The sequence below is a fragment of the Acanthopagrus latus genome, chromosome 9 (assembly GCF_904848185.1).
Source record: "Acanthopagrus latus isolate v.2019 chromosome 9, fAcaLat1.1, whole genome shotgun sequence".
Lineage (NCBI taxonomy): Eukaryota > Metazoa > Chordata > Actinopteri > Spariformes > Sparidae > Acanthopagrus > Acanthopagrus latus.
The window spans coordinates 10,767,692-10,786,758 of NC_051047.1; the positions used below are offsets into that span (position 1 = coordinate 10,767,692).

At 42.3% G+C, this 19,067-nt stretch overlaps 2 protein-coding genes across 2 annotated transcripts; both read left to right on the forward strand.

Annotated features, from left to right (window-relative positions):
* Window positions 1-3,409: 3,409 nt before the first annotated feature.
* On the forward strand, window positions 3,410-9,173 carry gpr45 (G protein-coupled receptor 45). The gene is made up of 4 exons (XM_037110901.1): window positions 3,410-3,577; window positions 4,904-5,009; window positions 5,106-5,183; window positions 6,176-9,173. The coding sequence occupies exon 4, from the start codon at window positions 6,283-6,285 to the stop codon at window positions 7,432-7,434; it is 1,152 nt and encodes a 383-aa protein (XP_036966796.1). The 5' UTR covers window positions 3,410-3,577; window positions 4,904-5,009; window positions 5,106-5,183; window positions 6,176-6,282; the 3' UTR covers window positions 7,435-9,173.
* A 3,887-nt stretch (window positions 9,174-13,060) lies between these two features.
* c9h2orf49 (chromosome 9 C2orf49 homolog) lies at window positions 13,061-18,941 on the forward strand. The gene is made up of 4 exons (XM_037110392.1): window positions 13,061-13,236; window positions 13,433-13,596; window positions 14,893-15,148; window positions 15,563-18,941. Exons 1-4 carry the CDS (start codon window positions 13,126-13,128, stop codon window positions 15,617-15,619), a joined length of 588 nt encoding a protein of 195 aa, XP_036966287.1. The 5' UTR covers window positions 13,061-13,125; the 3' UTR covers window positions 15,620-18,941.
* Window positions 18,942-19,067: the final 126 nt, after the last annotated feature.

Sequence of the window (19,067 nt, forward strand, 5' to 3'; positions counted from 1 at the left end):
ACATATCAGCTGAATGGTCATCCCTTCACTCTTGTTCGACCGTTGCCTCCTCCATCAGCGGACTTCAGTTCTTTTTCTTTTGCAGTGTAGATTTTCCACAGTTATTCTGGTTGTTCCACCAGTACCTGGGGATAGCGACCAGGGAAAACAATGCCTCTTTTGCATAATAGCGGTCGCGCTTCCTTCGTGCCATAACGCAACCTTCATTTATGCAACAAAAATGGAGTATAGTGAGGCTTTATGGGGAACCAGTCTACACACTGATGGTGTCATTTTTTTCCACTTTGCAATCAGCATTTACTTAAGAATGATAACTGAAAGCAACAAAACCGCTTCTGTTTGCCAGTTTAAGTGCAAGATTGTCAGACATCTTCCACCTCTGCTGGGCAGATAAAATCAAAGTCAAAACCATCTGAGTGAATTTAAAAACTCAGAGTGAACATGGAGCTGTCTCTGCCTCAGACGAGTCGACGCGTTTTTAGAAACACTGTTTTCTCCAGACAAGGAAATGTGACCTGTTATTACTTTCTACGAAGACACACTGAGCTTGACTCCTAACTTGAACGTAAAAACGCCAAAAGATATCCACGGCAGTCTGTCACGCATATGAGTCCCGGTCCACACGTCAAACACACACACACACACACACACACACACACACACACACACACACACACACACACACACACACACACACACACACACACACACACACACATAGTTAATGCAAATGAAAACTTCTGCGTGCTCACTCAGCTACAGCACTGACATCACAAAGAGGTGGAGGGGTGGTATGCTGTAATCGTCTACCGAAGCCTCCTAATACGATGTGTTCCCGCCGAGCTGCAAGAAGTTGTCTGATAAAAAGATGGAGGCAAAAATCTAAGCTGGCAGGATTGCGCTGTGATCCCCTTGAAGCTTAGCGATGTAAAGATGGGAGATAAGGCTGGAATTGGGGGGGATAAAAAGCCCTTTAAAGGGTTTTTGTCATCGCTAGGTGTCTCCTCTGAATCTTAATGCCGGGATGGTGAAGGTACAAGCTGACAGTGTTACAGTAACATGTAAACCTCAAAAACATCTACCTGTGCATTTAGATTTCACATTATTCATAAGTGAAGAGTTGTTTCTTTCCTGACCTGGACAAGAGTTTGTTTGCATCCACACATGAAGGATGTTACAACCTCCTCCGATAAAAACTACTAATATAATTGCTCATAATTGCTCTTGAAGCCTTGTTCAGTGGCACTTTACAGAAAGCAATTATTGCACGATAATCCGCTCCTCGGCCCTCTGTGTTTGCGAACCACAGTTTGGGCACAACAGGCATGGAAGCTGCAGCTTTTCTAAGAATTACTGAACAACAGCAAAGTTTCAATCTACAACTCTTTCACCGTGGGTTGCACATTCTCAGTCCCCACTGTTTGGTGTTAATTATTTTCACATGGCGGAGCTCAGTTAACCGCTGAAGTCTAACACTGATTAACACACTGCGGCTCACTCAGTGTGAACACTCCTGACACGTGACTCAAACATGGAGTCTGAGGCAGGAGTAAAAGTACCTTTCAAGCGGTTGCGATGTCAGTATATTCAACAGAAGAGTCAATATGGTTACTTCTCCTCTGAATATTCTGATGTAGTGGCGAACATTTTTCACTTTCCCTCTGTTTGCTTTTTTGGCAAATGATGGAGTACCAAAGTCTCTCCATCAGGAAGAAATTAAAGCAAACATCTGTGGAATAATGGACAGGGAAATGAATTCTCTCACTAGCAAGCTCGTCGTGTGTGTGTGTGTGTGTGTGTGTGTGTGTGTGTGTGTGTGTGTGTGTGTGTGGGTGCCACTGAACGTGACGAGCATGCATGTGCCAGACCGGTGGAGTGGAACTCGTTTGATGGGCATGTTCAACACATGGGCACGATGCCAATTTAGACAAGCATGCCCATGAAAAGAATCTCCGCCTGCATGCTAAGTGTGAGGACGTAACCGTGTGTGAAGACTGGGAATATGCTCGTTTTCTTAATAAAATACAAATTAGTCACAATTGAATTAGCTTTAACATATCTGTGTCTGTGTATTTTATTATGCACATCTAAGCTCACTATCACTGTCACCGCTCTCACTGATGTGTGATCCACCTCTTGTCCAAAATAACAACACAAGAATTTGATCAATTCAGAGTGAAATATGTTAATTAATTGTGATGGACTTGTGATGATCTAAAATAATGATAAAAAAAACCCTTTTAAATAAGTTTGAGCAAAAAACAACCTATACATGCCAATAAAACCCTGAACACTGAACACACCAACATAAAAACTGCCTGCTTGCTTCAGTAAGAACAGCCAGATGTAAGATACAATGCTGCCATCTCCTGCACAAAACATTAAGTGCATGTTTCTGAATTTGTTTTTACTCTACTAGAGGATAATCATCAGAATCCAAGGAGGACTCTGGCACTGTGAAGATCCCACATAAGGGTTGATTAATGTTGTTGATCCATTTATGTTTTTAAATGTGTCTTGTTTCTGTGCTCTGCTGTAAACTTAATAGCTTAGTTGGGTTGTCATTCAGTTTACTATCTTACTTTATGGCTTAAAGCTGCTGTTAGTGTTATTTTCTTTTTTGAATTAGGGTTAATATCTCTGTATTTCAACAGTAGTTGGTCAGTAATGTTTCTGTTCTGGTATCCCTGTCAACTTTATCCCATGAGGACAGAATCCTGTTCCGGTACCTACACCAGTAATAGAGGAACAGGGAAAGCTACCAGTTCCAGAGCTACCAGTGACAGCTTATACTACCAATGAGGCCACTGGATGGAGACTGCTTGAAGAGAAGAAAGAGGCACAGAGAGTGGAAGGAGGGCTTTAAGGACCAGACCAGGGCTGCCCAAACTTTTATTTTTTTAACTGACTGTCCTCCTGTGCAAAGTGTCACCCTACTAACCCCATGATCAGATGATTTTTAATTCCTTTAAATGTATTCAAATGTATTATTTTTTCTCTAATAATCAGCAGGAGTAAGCTGATGACGTCTGCCTGCTGGCCCCACTTTAGGGCACCAATGGTCTGGACTAGAGCAAAAGCTTATTTTGAATATAATTTAAATATCATTATTATTGTGTGTGTGTGTGTGTGTGTGTGAGAGAGAGAGAGAGTGTACGTGTATATATGTTTCATTTCACAATAGGTCAGTACAACAAGATGTTTCTTTTGTTTTACTGCTTTTTACATCTGTAGTCTGTATATGCAATATTCAATAACACCATGGCAAATCTGAATCTGGGTGATCCATAGCTGAATTAATTAATTTTTTCTCTCCCTCTCTTTTCTCCCCCAACAAACCAGCTCGTAAATTAATACATTTGGCGCATTGCTCCTTTAAATCAGCGACCACCTGCTCCTCTGGCGTCACCATCCCTCCTGCAGGCGGCACGATGGCGATCGATACGGCAGCGAAATGTTCCAAGTGGGGTGTTTTTCGCGAAAATCTCGACATGGACGGGAGGAGAAAGGCGATCTGCGGGGGAGACTGACTCGGCGGGAAACGGGCACGGACGCTGATACCCGGTGTAACATCAAGGTAGGTTTATATCTGTTCAAAAACATGCGGCTTTATTGTTTTAACGAGGCATCATCCGAGCTCTGTGCACCGTCCTGTCCTGCTGTAGGGATGCAGACAGCCGAGACAAGCACAGGTGTGAGACAGACACACGCTCAGATGGAGACACAATGTGTGCAGGCTCAGTAGTGGCGGTATGTAAAAAACAAAACAACAACAAAAAAAACAAGTCCCTGATATGATCTCACTGTATGTCAGCCATGGATCATCAGCGGAGGTAAACACAGGTGGTGGTCACTGCATTGTAAAACGCATCACCACAGTGCGCTGTAATGAAAAATACATCTGGATGATGTTTCCAAGCAAATCTAACACCGAAACGGAGACATGATTAAAGGACCATGATGACTGATCTGAGTCGTTAGATCTGTTTTTGTGTAGATGTTCTCTGGCTGGAACATTTCTCTCTGTCTGTGTGGCCACAGCAGCCTCTTATCACCCATTGAATCAGTGCTGGGGCAGCTGGGTGAAGGCATAGAGAGCCAGCAGCTGGGATCCCCCTGCACGGCCAGCCAGCTCCCCACCCCCTGCGTGCACATCAATATCCAATGTATTTTGGGGGGGGGGGAAATGTGAGTTAGAAATTTCAAGGGTTCTTTTGCCTTGTTGTCTAATTTTGTCCCATTGCCTCTTAATTGCCACCTTGTGCCTCTGTTGCCATTTAAATTTTTTCTCCTACTAGATGATTTATTTCCTACATTTGACTGAATAAATGCCAAACTGCTAAAAATAATGACACACATATGAATGTCACATATATATATATATATATATATATATATATATATATATATATATATATATATATATATATATATATATATATATATATATATATATATCTCAGTGGCGTGTATGTTAAGATTTTTACTGTTAAAGCAGCAATTTGTAAGATGTCGCCAGAATTTTAGTTTATTTTACATTATCAATGTGAGTGTGAAGAAACAGCAGTGTTGATGTTGTATGTATGTGATGTGTTGCAGAGATCTCTACTGAAGTTAGCATGCTAACCAGCTAGCCCTGGCTCATCCTGTCTAATGGCAACACCTTGTACCACGAGAGGCAATAGTGTAGTCACTGGCTGCACAGCTAGCTGAGCCGGGAGCTAATTAGCTGACGGCAGCTAGCTACAGCCAAGGATAGCTAGCAAAGGGCAGCAGCTCTCTGTCACTCTGTTGGCATGTCACGGAGGAAAAAGTCCACCAAAAGCCTTCTCCATCCAGGTTGTAGTTCACAGGGCTTTAAACATGGAGGTTACGACCCTTAACTGGTCTTCTCGTCCCCCAGCTCTTCGGTGCCAGTCCACCTGGGAGGACCACGTCTGAGACCTGAACACCAGAATGACCTCAACACATTGTTAACGCTTGCACTGTCCCACCACCTGGAGCAGGAGGTGGAAACCATAGCAACAGACGTGTCTTGTGTGTGTGTGTGTGTGTGTGTGTGTGTGTGTGTGTGTGTCCTGAGGATGCCTCTCTGTTTTATCAAGGTTGCATCAGAGTCAGAGGCGTCAGCCGAGATTCAGCTTCTGCTTAGTCGACTGAAGACAGCAGCGACTGTTCCACGGGTAGGTACTAATACTTGTGTCAGTGTGTGCGGTTCTGTTCACGTGTGAAACATTACACATACTGCATGTGTTGGTGGGAAGGTGGTGTGAATGTTTGTATACGCGCCCATGTGAATCTGTGCAGCTTAACTGTTAATCATCAACCTCACTGGAAGGCAGTGAGCAGCACGTCTCTGTCCTGTGTGACAATATCCCGTAATATGGCGTGTCTGTGGGTTGATCCCACGGTTTACATAACTCTGTCAGCATCACAGGGACGTCATTCCTCCTCTCACTGCTGCGAATGTGAAATTATCACTGAGTAATAGATCAAGGAGCTGCTCAACTTCTCTGATTATCTAATGAAGAGCAGATTTTCTGTGGTTTGCAGTGTTATGAGACAGACGGCACAATAATGTATGAGCCCAATTTCCCAAAAGGTAGGGCGATGTATAAAACAAATGAAAACTGAGTGAACTCATTTGTAAACCGTGTTGAGTGAGATCAGTTTAAAGAAGTGTTCCTGTAGTAATATCCTTTTATACAGGTGTTTCACAAAGATGCAGACTTCACGTCATCCTTGTTATGAACGACTGAGCCTTTCATCTGTTATAAATGAACCCGTTTACCCATGGAACTTTTGTGACTGTTTTCTATTGAGCATATGTCAAAAGGATGATCAAATGATCACATTCTATTTCACTGAAGCTTTTCACCTTGTCCCAACTCTTTTGGAATTGGGGTGGTAACGGTAACATTGCTAACACCAGTAACATTTAAGTTCCTAATGCTAGCTACAGCTAATATTAACGCTGCCAATGCTAGCTAATGCCACTTGACCAAGGCCCTGGTTTAAATCTGGAGTTGGTTTCTTCTTCTCCTTCTTCTTGAAGTCATGGAATGCTCACCTTATCAGTTATTAACCAATATGTATTTTGATTGTTGGTTTGCAGATTGTTTTACTGTATTTTAGAAACATGCATCATGTGGATGTTCTTGTCTTCCCATCTCAGATAATGCCATGGAGGAACAACTCCTGGCAGACGTCCTAACACGCACACCACCACAACAATCAACCCTGTAGCTTCTTATGGGCTGATAACCCCTGATATTAGCTGCCATGGCTTTCTGTAATGAAAGCCGGCTGGAAGACTGTGACTTCATGGAACCAGACAGAGCAGAGGAAACGTTCCCGTCAGAAGCTGCGACTCCCGTCATATCAGTCACTCTGCGCGTGACCCTGGCGGCCATAATGATCTTCATGATCACAATAGGTTTCCTCGGCAATGCCATAGTGTGTCTGATTGTTTACCAGAAACCTGCCATGCGCTCTGCTATCAATCTTCTCCTCGCCACGTTGGCCTTTTCGGACATCATGCTCTCCCTGCTCTGCATGCCCTTCACTGCCGTCACTGTGGCCACAGCTGACTGGAGCTTCGGGAGCGGCTTCTGCCGAGCATCCATCATGCTGTACTGGTTGTTCGTCCTGGAGGGGGTGTCCATACTCCTTATTATCAGCGTGGACCGGTTCCTCATCATTGTGCAGCGGCAGGACAAGTTGACCCCGCACAGAGCTAAACTGTTGATTGCAGGCTCATGGGTGCTGAGCCTGTGTGTGTCTCTGCCGTCTGTGGTCGGGTGGAGGACTGGTGCGGCAGGTATGGGAGGCGCCTGGGCGCCGCAGTGTGTGCTGGGGTACAGTGACTCTCTGGCAGACCGTGGGTACACCGTGCTGTTGGCAGTAGCAGTATTCTTTGTGCCCTTTGCTGTCATGCTGTACTCTTATATGTGCATCCTCAACACAGTGCGCCGCAACACCCTGCGCATCCACAACCACACCAGTGAGCATTCCTGCCTGCCGGCCCTCAACCAAGTCAGCAAAATGAGACTCACCGGGCTGCAGCGGCCCCCTCAGATCAAGGTGGACATGAGCTTCAAGACCAGAGCCTTCACCACCATCCTCATCCTCTTTGTCGGCTTCTCCGTGTGCTGGCTGCCGCACACGGTGGTCAGCCTGCTGGCCGTGTTCAGCCGGCAGTTCTACTACAGCTCCGTCTTCTACCCAATCAGCATAGGTGCCCTGTGGCTCAGCTACCTGAAGACGGTGTTCAACCCCGTCATCTACTGCTGGAGGATCAGGAAGTTCAGGGAGGCCTGTCAGGAGTTCATCCCCAAGAGCTGCAGGCTGTGTCCCAGAGTGCCGGGCAGGAGCCGCAGGAGAGTGAGGCCCAGCAACATCTACGTGTGCAGCGAAACTCAGTCAGCTGTGTGAAGGCGAGGAGGAGCAGCTTCTCAACGCACAAACGTGCTAGAGTTTTTAACTTGACCCTTTTCTCGTTTTAAGCAATCAGAGGCTGCCGAGGCTGAGAATCTACAGGGTGTTGACAAAATAATCGCCACAAGAATGCACTTTTGATATAAACTTTTATGCCAACATGCCAGAGAAGTCCTTAAAGTGCTCAGAGAAATGGGGATATGCTGAGGAAGGGCGTGTCATACAATCAAAAGCTCCAGAGTAGCTACTGAATGAATCTCGTGGTGAGATTATTTTGTTTGCTTACTCCTAGATTAAAGATTAAATTTTACAGTCTCAAGATATGTTGATTAATTTAAAGGTCCATTGTGTAGGATTTAGGGCCAGACATGCGTGTCATAAATCGGAATGAACCTTTGAGGTGGAGCGGGGCCTTCCCCATTGACCCGTGGCCAGAGACCATATCGGCAAGTCTTTTACAACACCAACTTGAGGTTATCTTATTGTTCAACAAATGCAAGTTTAAAGGAATAGTTTGGGTCTATTGATGTGAGGTTGTATGACTTAATTATCCCTAGTCTGTGTATTACCTGCAGCGGATGACTGTCAGCTCTCCCCCTGTGTGAAGACATATGTTAGCCACCTTAAAGAAAGCCCACCTAAAAGAAAATGTATATATGTTTAAGTGCAGTTGTATTTTTAACATATATGGCACTTTACATTGCAGACAGCCCTTTCCTTTGGCACTACCTTCCCTCAACCATGCATTGCTGTATTCCTACACACAAGCAGGAAACACGCTGACTAGGAATAAGTACCTTATACAAACCAATACAACATACACATCAAAAGACCCGAACTGTCCCTTTGATGTCAAATGTTTAAATAACCTCACTTTTCATGATAATCCCATGGATTAGCGTGATATCATCCTCTTCTGTGATTATTAGAGGTCTGTCCAACATCGACAAAGCAGTTGACTGGACACCTCAAGCTGCAAAGAAGGTCAATTATGACTCTTGGTGTGAAGACTTTTTCATCAGTGGAGGTTTTATAGGTGAGCAATTCTCACTTGGATGAATAGACCCAATCTTTATCTAGTTGTCTTTATAAATCACTATCCAAGTTGCAGTGCCAAGTTTCTTCAGAAGCCCAGATTGGACAAACCAAACACTGACTCTCGAGAGGACTTTTCACTTTTTTAGCAGCCCCCCTAGGGGATGGTGAGATGAGGAGCCTTCACGTTGTTGTTACCTGCAACATCCTCGCCAGAAGCCACTAAATCCCACACACTGGGCCTTTTACTTCATGGCCATTACGATTTACAAGACTTACTGCTATTCAAACAATCCCGTGCCGTCCATTGTTGCTCCACATCTCTGTTTCATCATTTGTTCCTGATGTGTTTTTTCAGCATCATTCTGTTTAGTGCAGACTGTGGACTTTCTTTAAGGTGTAGTGGTGATAATAACTCTACTGTCAGTTATGTGAGGAGTTTCACAAAAAAACAAAACAAAACAAAAAACATTCATGATGTCAGTGTTCAGTGGTGTTCTCAGAGGAGAGTCTGTGAGCTTTTTAACGTACAATCTGACTTTAACGAACTGTTGTTGCTGAAACACGATCTCATGTGAGATGAAGCTGTTTTTTGAAACTGTGAGTGTGTTTACAAAGAAGCGTCTGCTATTGAGCTGTGAATGTTGGATGTACTGTTGTGTCATGAATGACCAGGTTAATAAACACTGTTTATAAAAGAGGCTGCATCGACAGACTTGAACGCTCAGAACAAAAAAACACGCCTGCTGCTTTTATAATGTACATAAACCACGTCGGTGCATAATAGAAAGAGATTGCCGAGTTGCTGGGATACTAGAGGCATCTATTCACTGTGAGCTGATATATATCTGCTTCACTGAGGACGACGCAGACAGAGGTTTGTGTTGTGGATACAATCAGGTTAGAAAATCCCCCCTGGAAGAGTGAGGCCTGCACAAAAACTGTAACTCATTTTGCCCTGAGGAATTCTTTGATATGCACTGGGTTGCCTTTTACATGTATTTGGCACTTCAATATAGATGACAAGTGCATTCATTTTGAGATATTTGTATACATGCTATAGATGTAAAAGCTCATGAGTAACACTGGCAGACTCATGCGGCCGGATAGAAGCTGTGTTGCTGTACAGCACAAAGCAGGAAGATGGTGCTGTTCTTTCATTGCAAATTGAGTTAGCTCCATTTCCTACCGAATGCTGGGCTTCATTATCAGGCTGAATTGCCATTTTGTTTTCCCTAATTAATTCATTTATTCTTAAGCGATTTTGGCGAGGATCTAGTGGTCTAGTGAAGGTAGGTTAATAACCTGTGCTAGGGATTTTTCTAGATAATCAGTTTTATTTTTTTTAAAGTAAAAAAATGGTTGTTTCGTGGTTTAAACCTGACACTCACAAGGTCAGACAAGAGATATGTCCCTAAATCAGATAAGTTTTTGTTTATAACTCCTGAACCACAGGAAGAAAATAAGTAGTATTTGTTTGTCTGCAACTATCAACGCTGCTGTAATGCACTTTTCTTACATTCCTCTCTTCTTCATACATGTTAATTCTTTAAAATGGAAAGGGAAGGATAAACCAGGACTTTTCTGGTGAGTGTTATTTAGCCTATTGAATGAAGTGTGTTTAATACTGTGTTAAAGAAGGCAATTAAGTGAAGGACACTTCAATTCAGGAGGTGTATGATTGTATTTTTCCTTTTAGTAAGAAAAAATAGAAGTGAGAGCATTTCATTCTTTGTGAGTTGTCCATGTATAACAATGTATCTGCCAGCTGAAACTGCAGGGGCTGTCAGACTAGCACCTCTTGCTGGTGCAAAGTGGTATTAGGAGACAGGAGGTGAGCTGTTTAGCATGCTAACTTAAGCAGACATCTCTGCAACACAACACATAGACGTCTTTAACGCAATGTTATCGCTGTTGTTTCTTCACACTTAACAGTTCTTGGATATTGGCCATGTCACCATCATGGTGACCTTTGACCTCAAATATGAAGAAATTCCCACAAGGCACTCCTGAGATATCCTAATCAAGAGAATGGGAGATGCAGATGGGTGGAAGGACGCACAACATAAAATGTACAGGCCCTCCAGTGTAACTAAAGGCTTGTCCCAACTCAATATGTCCTTATTTCTCAGTTATGTCCTGTTAGGTTCAGATAACTAGAAGATCCAGTTCTCAGTCAGTGATTGTGCTGGTTAGGGCTTCCAGATTATTCACAGCAGCACTTAGAACTAAAGAAGCCTTTCAAACGTCCAGTAACGTGGATAGGATTAAACAAGATGACGCCAAACTCTGTGTTGATCAGGGTAGCGAAACACGGAGGTGTTGTCTTGAACTGGCCCCATCTAAAAGACAGACAGAGAGGTCCTTCTTCTGCATTAGCATGCTGCTAAACAAGATGAATCCACTTCAGTCACAGTGGAACTGAAAACATACTGTATCGTTGAATTTTTAATGTCAGTACATACCACACCCATGTTCGGGAGCCCGCTGTGGCAGCCTCGGGTCAGAACAAAAATGTCCCATCCCCTGTGGTGTCTGGAAATTACTCCTTAGATCCACATCCAAGAAGCTATTAAGTTAGGACTGTAATGCGATGTTGGAGCAACCATGAGATCTAAATTAAGATGGAGGGACATGTGCATTGGTTGTCATGAGATGTAACATTATTAGATGCATAGGCCTCCTCGTTTAGGAACTGCGATGCAAAACAGCGTTAGAAAGACGGATTGCACTTTTATACACCTAAAGTACACTGTAAATATGTTTTGATGTTAATTTGCATCATTTTGACATTAATTAGTTAAAAGTAATTCTTACATTTGGAAATAAATACTCAAGTGACAGCGTGAGATATAAATATATTCTTCGCTGTGTTTTGTCACAGCCTTGACTGGAGCTGCTGTATCACCTCCGATGGTCCCAGTCCAGCCGAACTCTCAGGCCACTGATTGAGCCCTGAGCTAATTAGCTAACAGAAGATAGCTTCAGCTTCAGCTTCAGTTTCTGGAGCTACCTTTCAATTCTAACCTTTTTCCAAAAAATACACCGTTAAGAATATGCATGCTGTAAGAACGACAAGACTTCACACAAATGCTTCACAGGATAAAACAATGAAGTGATAATATTTTATATCCAAAACGTCAAAGGTCAACGTCACTAACCCTTTCTGGCCATTACTCAATGCCGTAACTCATAACACTAATCTTGGAACTGTGCTGATTGTGTAGTAGTGTGTCTTCTGTTCCGTCTGGATGAAGATGTGCGTGAGGCGCACAGTTGTTGTTGTGGCTACAACGTTGTGTAGAACTTTGTCAGAATCAGCTGACTGGTTTAGTGTTTCTGTCAATGAACAACACACAGCACTAGTCAAACACAAGCTCTGTGGTTTTGCTGATGCTGATCATTAGCTGTACCATGTGAAGAAGCTCCTTTGTGAAATTAACCTCTAAGTGGAGGCGGTGTGTTTCTCACTAGAAACTGTTCGCTAGATTGATGAAACATTTCCATACTGTGATAACTTCAAATTCGGCATCAGTTATAATTGATTATATTATACCTTTTCCTAGCAAGATTTTCAAGAAAATATAGCATTAGACTGGGCAGAAATGGCTGTAAATTACAACTTTTACCGGTTGGCAGAGGTCCACAATCACGAGGCTGTAATTCCAGTTAAGACTGGGCTTGAATAATTTGGTGCAGTTTACTGTAATGACGTGGACCACAAAATTGCCCCCCCCCCCAAAAAAAAGTGCAGAAGCAAGGATCCAATAAAGACACAGAAAGACTTCTGTTTGTACAAATTGCATAACATCAGCCTGGAATGATTTCAAAGGATAATTCTGTGTGGGTCTTATTTTCATAGCTGTGGCTATAATTTTTATCTGAAACAAATAACAGTACTCAACACATTTGTTGCTCATATCTGGGAACAAGGCGCCATCTGACAAGCTGAGACACATGACCAGGCTGCATAACAGACATTTATTGTTTATTTTATGTTGATAGAACAATCCTAACATTTTCTTTTAAGCAGGTTTGAACATATAGAGACTTAAACTACACAAAGGGGAATCACGTTATCCATTGGGAAATATTGTAAAAGCTATGCTGTCTTTACATCTATACAGTTTTAGGGCATAGTGAGTCAGTCTGCAAAAAAAGAGCACATTGCAGTTTGTTCTGTACAAACACAATGAACTGTGCAACATAACATTTACACAGAAAAAAACACATTTGGCTGAATGAATATTTAAATATGAGCGATTTAAACATCTCTTCTTAAGGAATACCTATTATGGACAGCTGTTCTTCAAACGTAGTGTGTCCTACAGATGTGTCCAACCTTGGACTACTGGAACATGCTACATGTTCCCTGTTTAGATGGTAAATCTGCAGTCAGAGGTAGTTACTGGAGTAATTTGAGCATGTATAAGGCTAACGTATAACGTTTTGTGAAGTCTGCAGATAGCTCTTTTATTCTTGGTGAAAACAAATAAATAAACAAAGAAAGAAAGAAAGAAAGACCGGCTGACATTGTAAAAGGGACTGAAAACAAAGATTTGTATTTACATCTGTGTTCACCCCGGTGCTTCTGCTGTCGGCACGCCGGGTTGTTATGACGCGGTGCATGCTGGGAGTCGGTGAGCATCAAACATGGCGACCTCCACGGGACAAGATGGACAGGCTGATGGTGCCTCTAAATTGGATCTTTTACTGCACCCTGAGCTGTTGTCTCAAGACTTTATGCAGCTGCTCTTGAGTGAGGTGAGTTAATGTCCATAGAGGAACGCGGAACGTTTCATTTAATGCGGATGTTATGGAGGGAGGTCGCCATAATATGAGCAGCATACCGGCTAACATTCAGCATAGCTCTGTGTTTATATTAGCTCTCGCGCCAGCAGCGCTTTCCTTCATGTCAGACGTTGCAAAGTGAGTTAACAGTTCTTTCTGTCTGAATCAGAAACGTGTCAGCACCAGGGACTGTGAGAGTCGGGACCAGCTCACAGAGCTGTACCTCAGGCATGTTATCCCGCTGCCGCAGAGGAGCCTGCCCAACACCCGCTGGGGCAAGAGGATGGAGAAGAGCCAGGGGAGACAGACACCAGCTCATCTACTCAAGTCAAAGTACAAAGACAACACTGTAACACTATTAGAAACAACGTGACATTACATATTGAAGTCCCTTTGTTGCTATTTTCAGACAAACCAGACACCTTCATAGTGACAGCCAGCCATACACATTAATTACTTAAAGTGATAGTTGGGGTCTTTTGATTTTGGGATGTCTGAGGTATTTCTCCTGAGTCAGTACAGTGCTCTGCTTCCTGTTGGTGCTAGGCATTGCTTCACCACACAGGCGTAGAGATGACAGTCATCTACTGTAGGGTTCACACTAGGGATAAGTGTCTCATACAACCCCAAACCAAATAGCCCAACTCTCACTTTAAATTGAATTTCAGCAGTTCACAACAGAACATTGTTTATCACTGTATAATGATATAGTTAAGTAGCTACCCAATTTCTGTTTTTGTGGATCAAGTAATTGTTTGAGTTCTATATGTCCTGGGTAGATACGTTTGTAATAAAACCTGATATTTTATAAGGTCTTCACATGTTTTGGATTCACATACTTAATTTTTGAAGTCAGTAGTGACTAAATCTGTTTGATAAATGTAGAAAAGTACCATACTTCCCCCTGAAATGTGAGTAAGTAGAACTATAAAATGAAATGAACACACTCAAAGCACCAAACTACCTAAAAGATGTAATTTAAGTGCAATATTTAATGTATATGGTTACATTCCATCACAGCTGGGGAAGTATTGGATTCTCTATCGCATCGTTTTGGTTACATTGCCATACAAGTTGAACATGTAGTTTTATTCAACAATCACAGGGTCTCTTGAAACGATTTTATTACGAATTAACAGGTATTAATCACTATTTTTATAGGTCATATGTGAGTAGATTATAATGTGATGTGGAAAAACTGAAACCTTTTGAGTCTCTCTTGGTTACCCACAAGTTTGTGGATGATTTGTTGAAATTGTTTGATGCTGCTGGGCTGTGGATTTCATTGTGAAGGACTCAGGTCAGAGTTTCCACGAAAGTCCGAAGGCTGTGACTTCATGGATGTCCTTAAGTGCCTCGTCTTAGTGCCTCTCTCCGCTCCACTAACAGAGAGCAACACAGAAGTTCCACAGAGCCCTCCACTGTGTTTCTGCTTCCACTGCTGTATGTGGCGAGTCAAAATATAATAACAAACCAGCATAGGCGAGGGAGCAGTCTCAGCGTGCTTTCAAAAAATGTCCGTAAAGAGCAGAGCTTCTTCCTTTGCACCTGCTCAAAAATAGAGCCCTGGCTGTCAGCATGAGTGTTAACAACTGATATTTGCTGTCACTGCTGTTTGATCATTTCCAGCTCCAGTAACGACCACAATAGGAAAAGGCCTCTGATTGTGTTTGATGGCAGTTCCTCTCACTCTGGCCCAATAAAAGTAAAGAAACCAGAGGGAACCACCGTGCCGACAGGAGTCACTGACAGGTTAAAACCTCCCCCTGTTGCAAACCTGTCCAACCCCATTCGCAAGCTGTCTGCAAACACATCGTCCACCTCTTCACCCAATCATCGCAGCAACGACACAGACACAAACCTGAAACGGGGAGCAAACAGCTCGGTAGGAACCCTTATTTATGTCAGCTCAGTAACACACAAATTTACTGTATGATTTAAGGAAGATAAGCACAATTATCAACTTTGTTCTGTGTTTCTCGTATTTAATCTTGTATTTAATTGTTTTAATTAATCGTTTGCGTAGTGATCGGGAGGGAAATCATGTAAGATAAACACTGAAACAGTACTTTGAACAGTATTACAATTATTTGATATCTAATATATTGAGAGATAACCACAAACACTGTGTAAATAAGGATGAAAACAAACCCCTAACATAGGAAGTGTTTTCTTGAATCAGACATCTTCATTATGTACAGAACAAACACTAGCAAATGCCAATGGATCAGCAAAACATCGTTGATACATCCTATGTTACATTGACCGCTTTTGTAACTTTGTGCTTGTTTTTCTTCAGGAGTCAGTGACGTCTCCAGAGGTAAAGAAAAAGATCCAGCATGTGACATGGCCCTGACCTCTGACCCATGACGGGAACTGACGGGATCTCAGGCTCTGAAGAACAGACCACTCCCCTCCCACTACATGTTGGTGCCCTCTGCCTGTCTTCTCCCCCGTCATACTTATCCCACTAACTGCATCACAAGAGGGAATGACAAGCCCTTTAACCTGTTTGTCGAGGCCGCCGCACAGCTCTCGACAAGAAGGTGTGGCGCTGTGGAGGTCATCCTGCTTGTCAAGTCACACGCTTCCATGTGGCTTCCCACAACCTCAAGTGGCCTTACCATCAGTAATCAGCAACTCCTCCAGTCCCCACGGAGACCTTCTACAGGACAAAACAACAACACACCTTTTTTTTCATTTCCTGAGATACCATTTAATATAAGTATGGTTGTTGGAATACTTTGTATGTGCACGAGTTGGTTTGAGAAAGATGGCCTCCACTGCTGTGAGAGCCTGTGGACTGCATTCTCTTAAAAAGCGTTTTGTGCTTTTGAAGTTCTTCCTAGTAGTGTTCCTTAGCTATTGAAATTTGAACCTTCAAATTTTATGTTTTAAAGAAAAGCAGCATGACATGCAGTTTTTCCCTACAGAAGAGCTGTGTACTTGTGTACCATCCGTATTTGACCACCCAAGAGTGAGTCAATTGTCATTCTTAAGACGAGCTGTATGAGTTTTCCCACATTACATAGTGTTGCTTTAATTGTCACTGGCTTTCCTTCTCCTCTCTGCATCTCGTTTCTGTTTCTTCTTCTGTCTCTCTACCAGCAATGTTATCTGCTTTTTTTCAGCAGAAAATTTGTTATGAAGTCACATTAAGATTTCACCCTTCACTCTGTTGTCATAACAGCAGGTAAGCCGTGTGTGGAGGCAGCTGTTGATTATGTAGCCAATAGGGCTGTAATGATACACGTATCGAAACTGAAATCGCGAAACTCAGATCCATGAACCTGTCTCGCGGTGTGAGAAGGCAGAGTCGCAACACAACTTCAAGTCCAGATCCAGCCCTACGAGCAATAAGTTGCCCCTTTCACACAGCGATTAACACCACAGCGGTGGTTTGCCGATTCTCCGCAGTTGGTTGTTCACACATTACGAAGCATTGCTGGAGTAAAGACGAACCGCTGTGTAAATCACACAGAAAGCTGACACTACAGCTTCAATAGAGACATGACGGTACATGCCATGTTGATGACGTGTGTGTGTTTTCAAGGTGTTTCCCTGGTGTCTCCCCCATCAATCTAAACCCGCGGACAGTTTATAATCATGTGAATGCTGTTATAATGTGTAGTGATTGAGATCCTGACCCACCAAACACCTTGGAAAGTGACAAAGTTATGTTTTTTTGCTATAAATGACATAATTCCATAATCTCCATTAGTAAACAGGTCGCTGTCTGAATCTGACACTCGTGAAGTCGGAGGCTGTTTTCTGGGGGAAAGTTCACTGAAGTGATCATCGCAGTGATTGTTTTTTTCATCATGAACACTTAGTGAGTTAAAGTTTTTTTTGTCGGTGACACACACTCTTTATTGGGGAGAAATGTGACAAGGAGTTGGTAGGACAGGCGGGAGGATGGATGCTTCTCCACATAACAGCTGCGGTACTTTTTCCTCGTTGCCAAAGACAGTTACAGTTACTACGTTACCTTAGTTTGGTTCTGTGACTTTGCTTTGTGGGACATTTCTCTTAATTTACTTGAGTGAGGGTCCAGTGCAGTTATCAGACCATCTGATAGACACACCCTCCATCTGCACAGCCGGCTCATCCATTCATACTTGTTCAGTTTGCCAATATTGCGTCTTTGATACTATCAGATGAATATCATATACAGAAGTTATTGAAATGTTACATAAATAAAATGTTTAATTAAAAAAAATAATCAAGGTTTATATCGATCCGTGGGTCAAAACTCGTGATACAACCGAATCGTGAGTTTGATGTATTGTTACAGCCCTAGTCATCTTAACAACCAGGTGCACTTACAAGTTTCTACAAAACACTGATATGGACACCCATAACTGTTAAATGACCTGCTTCTCATGGCCAATACCAATACGATAACTAAATTTCTAACCTGTAATTTTTGCAAACCTGAAGGTGAGAAAGACTGAGATGTATTGAGCAAAGATGGATGATTTAATAATTCATAGCTTGAATAAGAAGTTTTGTGTTGAAGACCTATAGACTTTACTCCCTCCCTTGGACACGACCAAGGGAGCTACTCACAACCAACAGAATAAAATGTGCACTTCGTCTGAATTTGCACAAAATTCGGCAATGCGGCACCTTCCCACAAGATTCTTCTTGTGCTTTGGAATGTATTGACCACGACACAACCATAAATTAACATTTTATTTCTCTTAGACGCTGTTGTGTTCTCACTAGTGGCGCTCCTTCTCTTCATTCACTCATGCCGCTCTGTCTCAGTTAGTCTCTCTCCATAAGCTATGGAGTAGTTGACAACTTTGAATACTGTTTTTACAAACAGCTACCAACAAATCCTGCATAGAATGCCTCTAAACGAAGGCTTGATAATAGCAAAATAGCATCATCTCGTACCTCTGAGCTCAAATCTTCCAACGCTTTTGCCACTATATGCTTTCACTGTCAGCGAGTCTCTGTGTGTGGTGGTTGAGGGAGTGGAAGGTATCAGCGCTGTAGCCAACATCACTACGTTTTGCAACAGCTGAGTGGGAGTGTCCATTTTAAAACCCTGGCAGCACAGATGGACTCTTAAACAGTTTGTAATTGGTAGTTCTATGACTTGATTGGACAGACTGATATTCTAGAAAATGCCATAGACTCTCTTTGAGACTGATTGTCCAAATGATGGACATTGGAAAGAGGTATTGCGATCATGTTATGAAGCAAATGATATTAAACATTTTAAAGAATTTTCAGTTTTTCCCTGGTATACCTTTAAAAAAAAAGAAAAAAAAGAAACCACAGATCATGCTGAACTTAATGCAGACATTTTGAAACAGTAGTAGGTGTCAGTGTGTCCTCCACTGAATGAACATCAGTACTGTTTTCAGATTGTTCAGGGTTTTTTAAAATATCAATGTGATGTAAAATTAAATGGAAATGATCATGATACTGCTTGGTGTCCATTTTGAGATACAATAAGCAACATATTGAATATCAGCTAGACCAAGAAAATGTTCTTTTTGAAAGTATATTTATTTGGAATTGTGGCTAATTGACTTTGCTGGTAGTTTGAAGTGGATGTAATCAGAGTTCATCAAAAACACACAGGAAAAAGATTTACCAAGCATTTTGAATCCATTGTCATTTTTTGTACCAACTGTTTTTAAATAAATTATGTCAATACAAAGGATCAGTTTTGTCAGTTTAATTACTGTAGAGGAGTCAGCAGCTCGGTGACCCATGTCTGATATCCCGGTATTGTAACATAAACGGTAATAAACACACTCTTAAACCAATATTGTTGTAAGAAATAA

What these genes read in the sequence shown, in the direction of transcription:
- c9h2orf49 (XM_037110392.1), top strand. Translation starts at nt 13,126, where the DNA reads ATGGCGACCTCCACGGGACAAGATGGACAGGCTGATGGTGCCTCTAAA. An exon ending in GCTCATCTACTCAAGTCAAA is followed by an intron (nt 13,597 to 14,892) that starts GTACAAAGACAA and finishes GATCATTTCCAG; the next exon opens with CTCCAGTAACGACCACAATA. An exon ending in AACGGGGAGCAAACAGCTCG is followed by an intron (nt 15,149 to 15,562) that starts GTAGGAACCCTT and finishes GTTTTTCTTCAG; the next exon opens with GAGTCAGTGACGTCTCCAGA.
- gpr45 (XM_037110901.1), top strand. Translation starts at nt 6,283, where the DNA reads ATGGCTTTCTGTAATGAAAGCCGGCTGGAAGACTGTGACTTCATGGAA.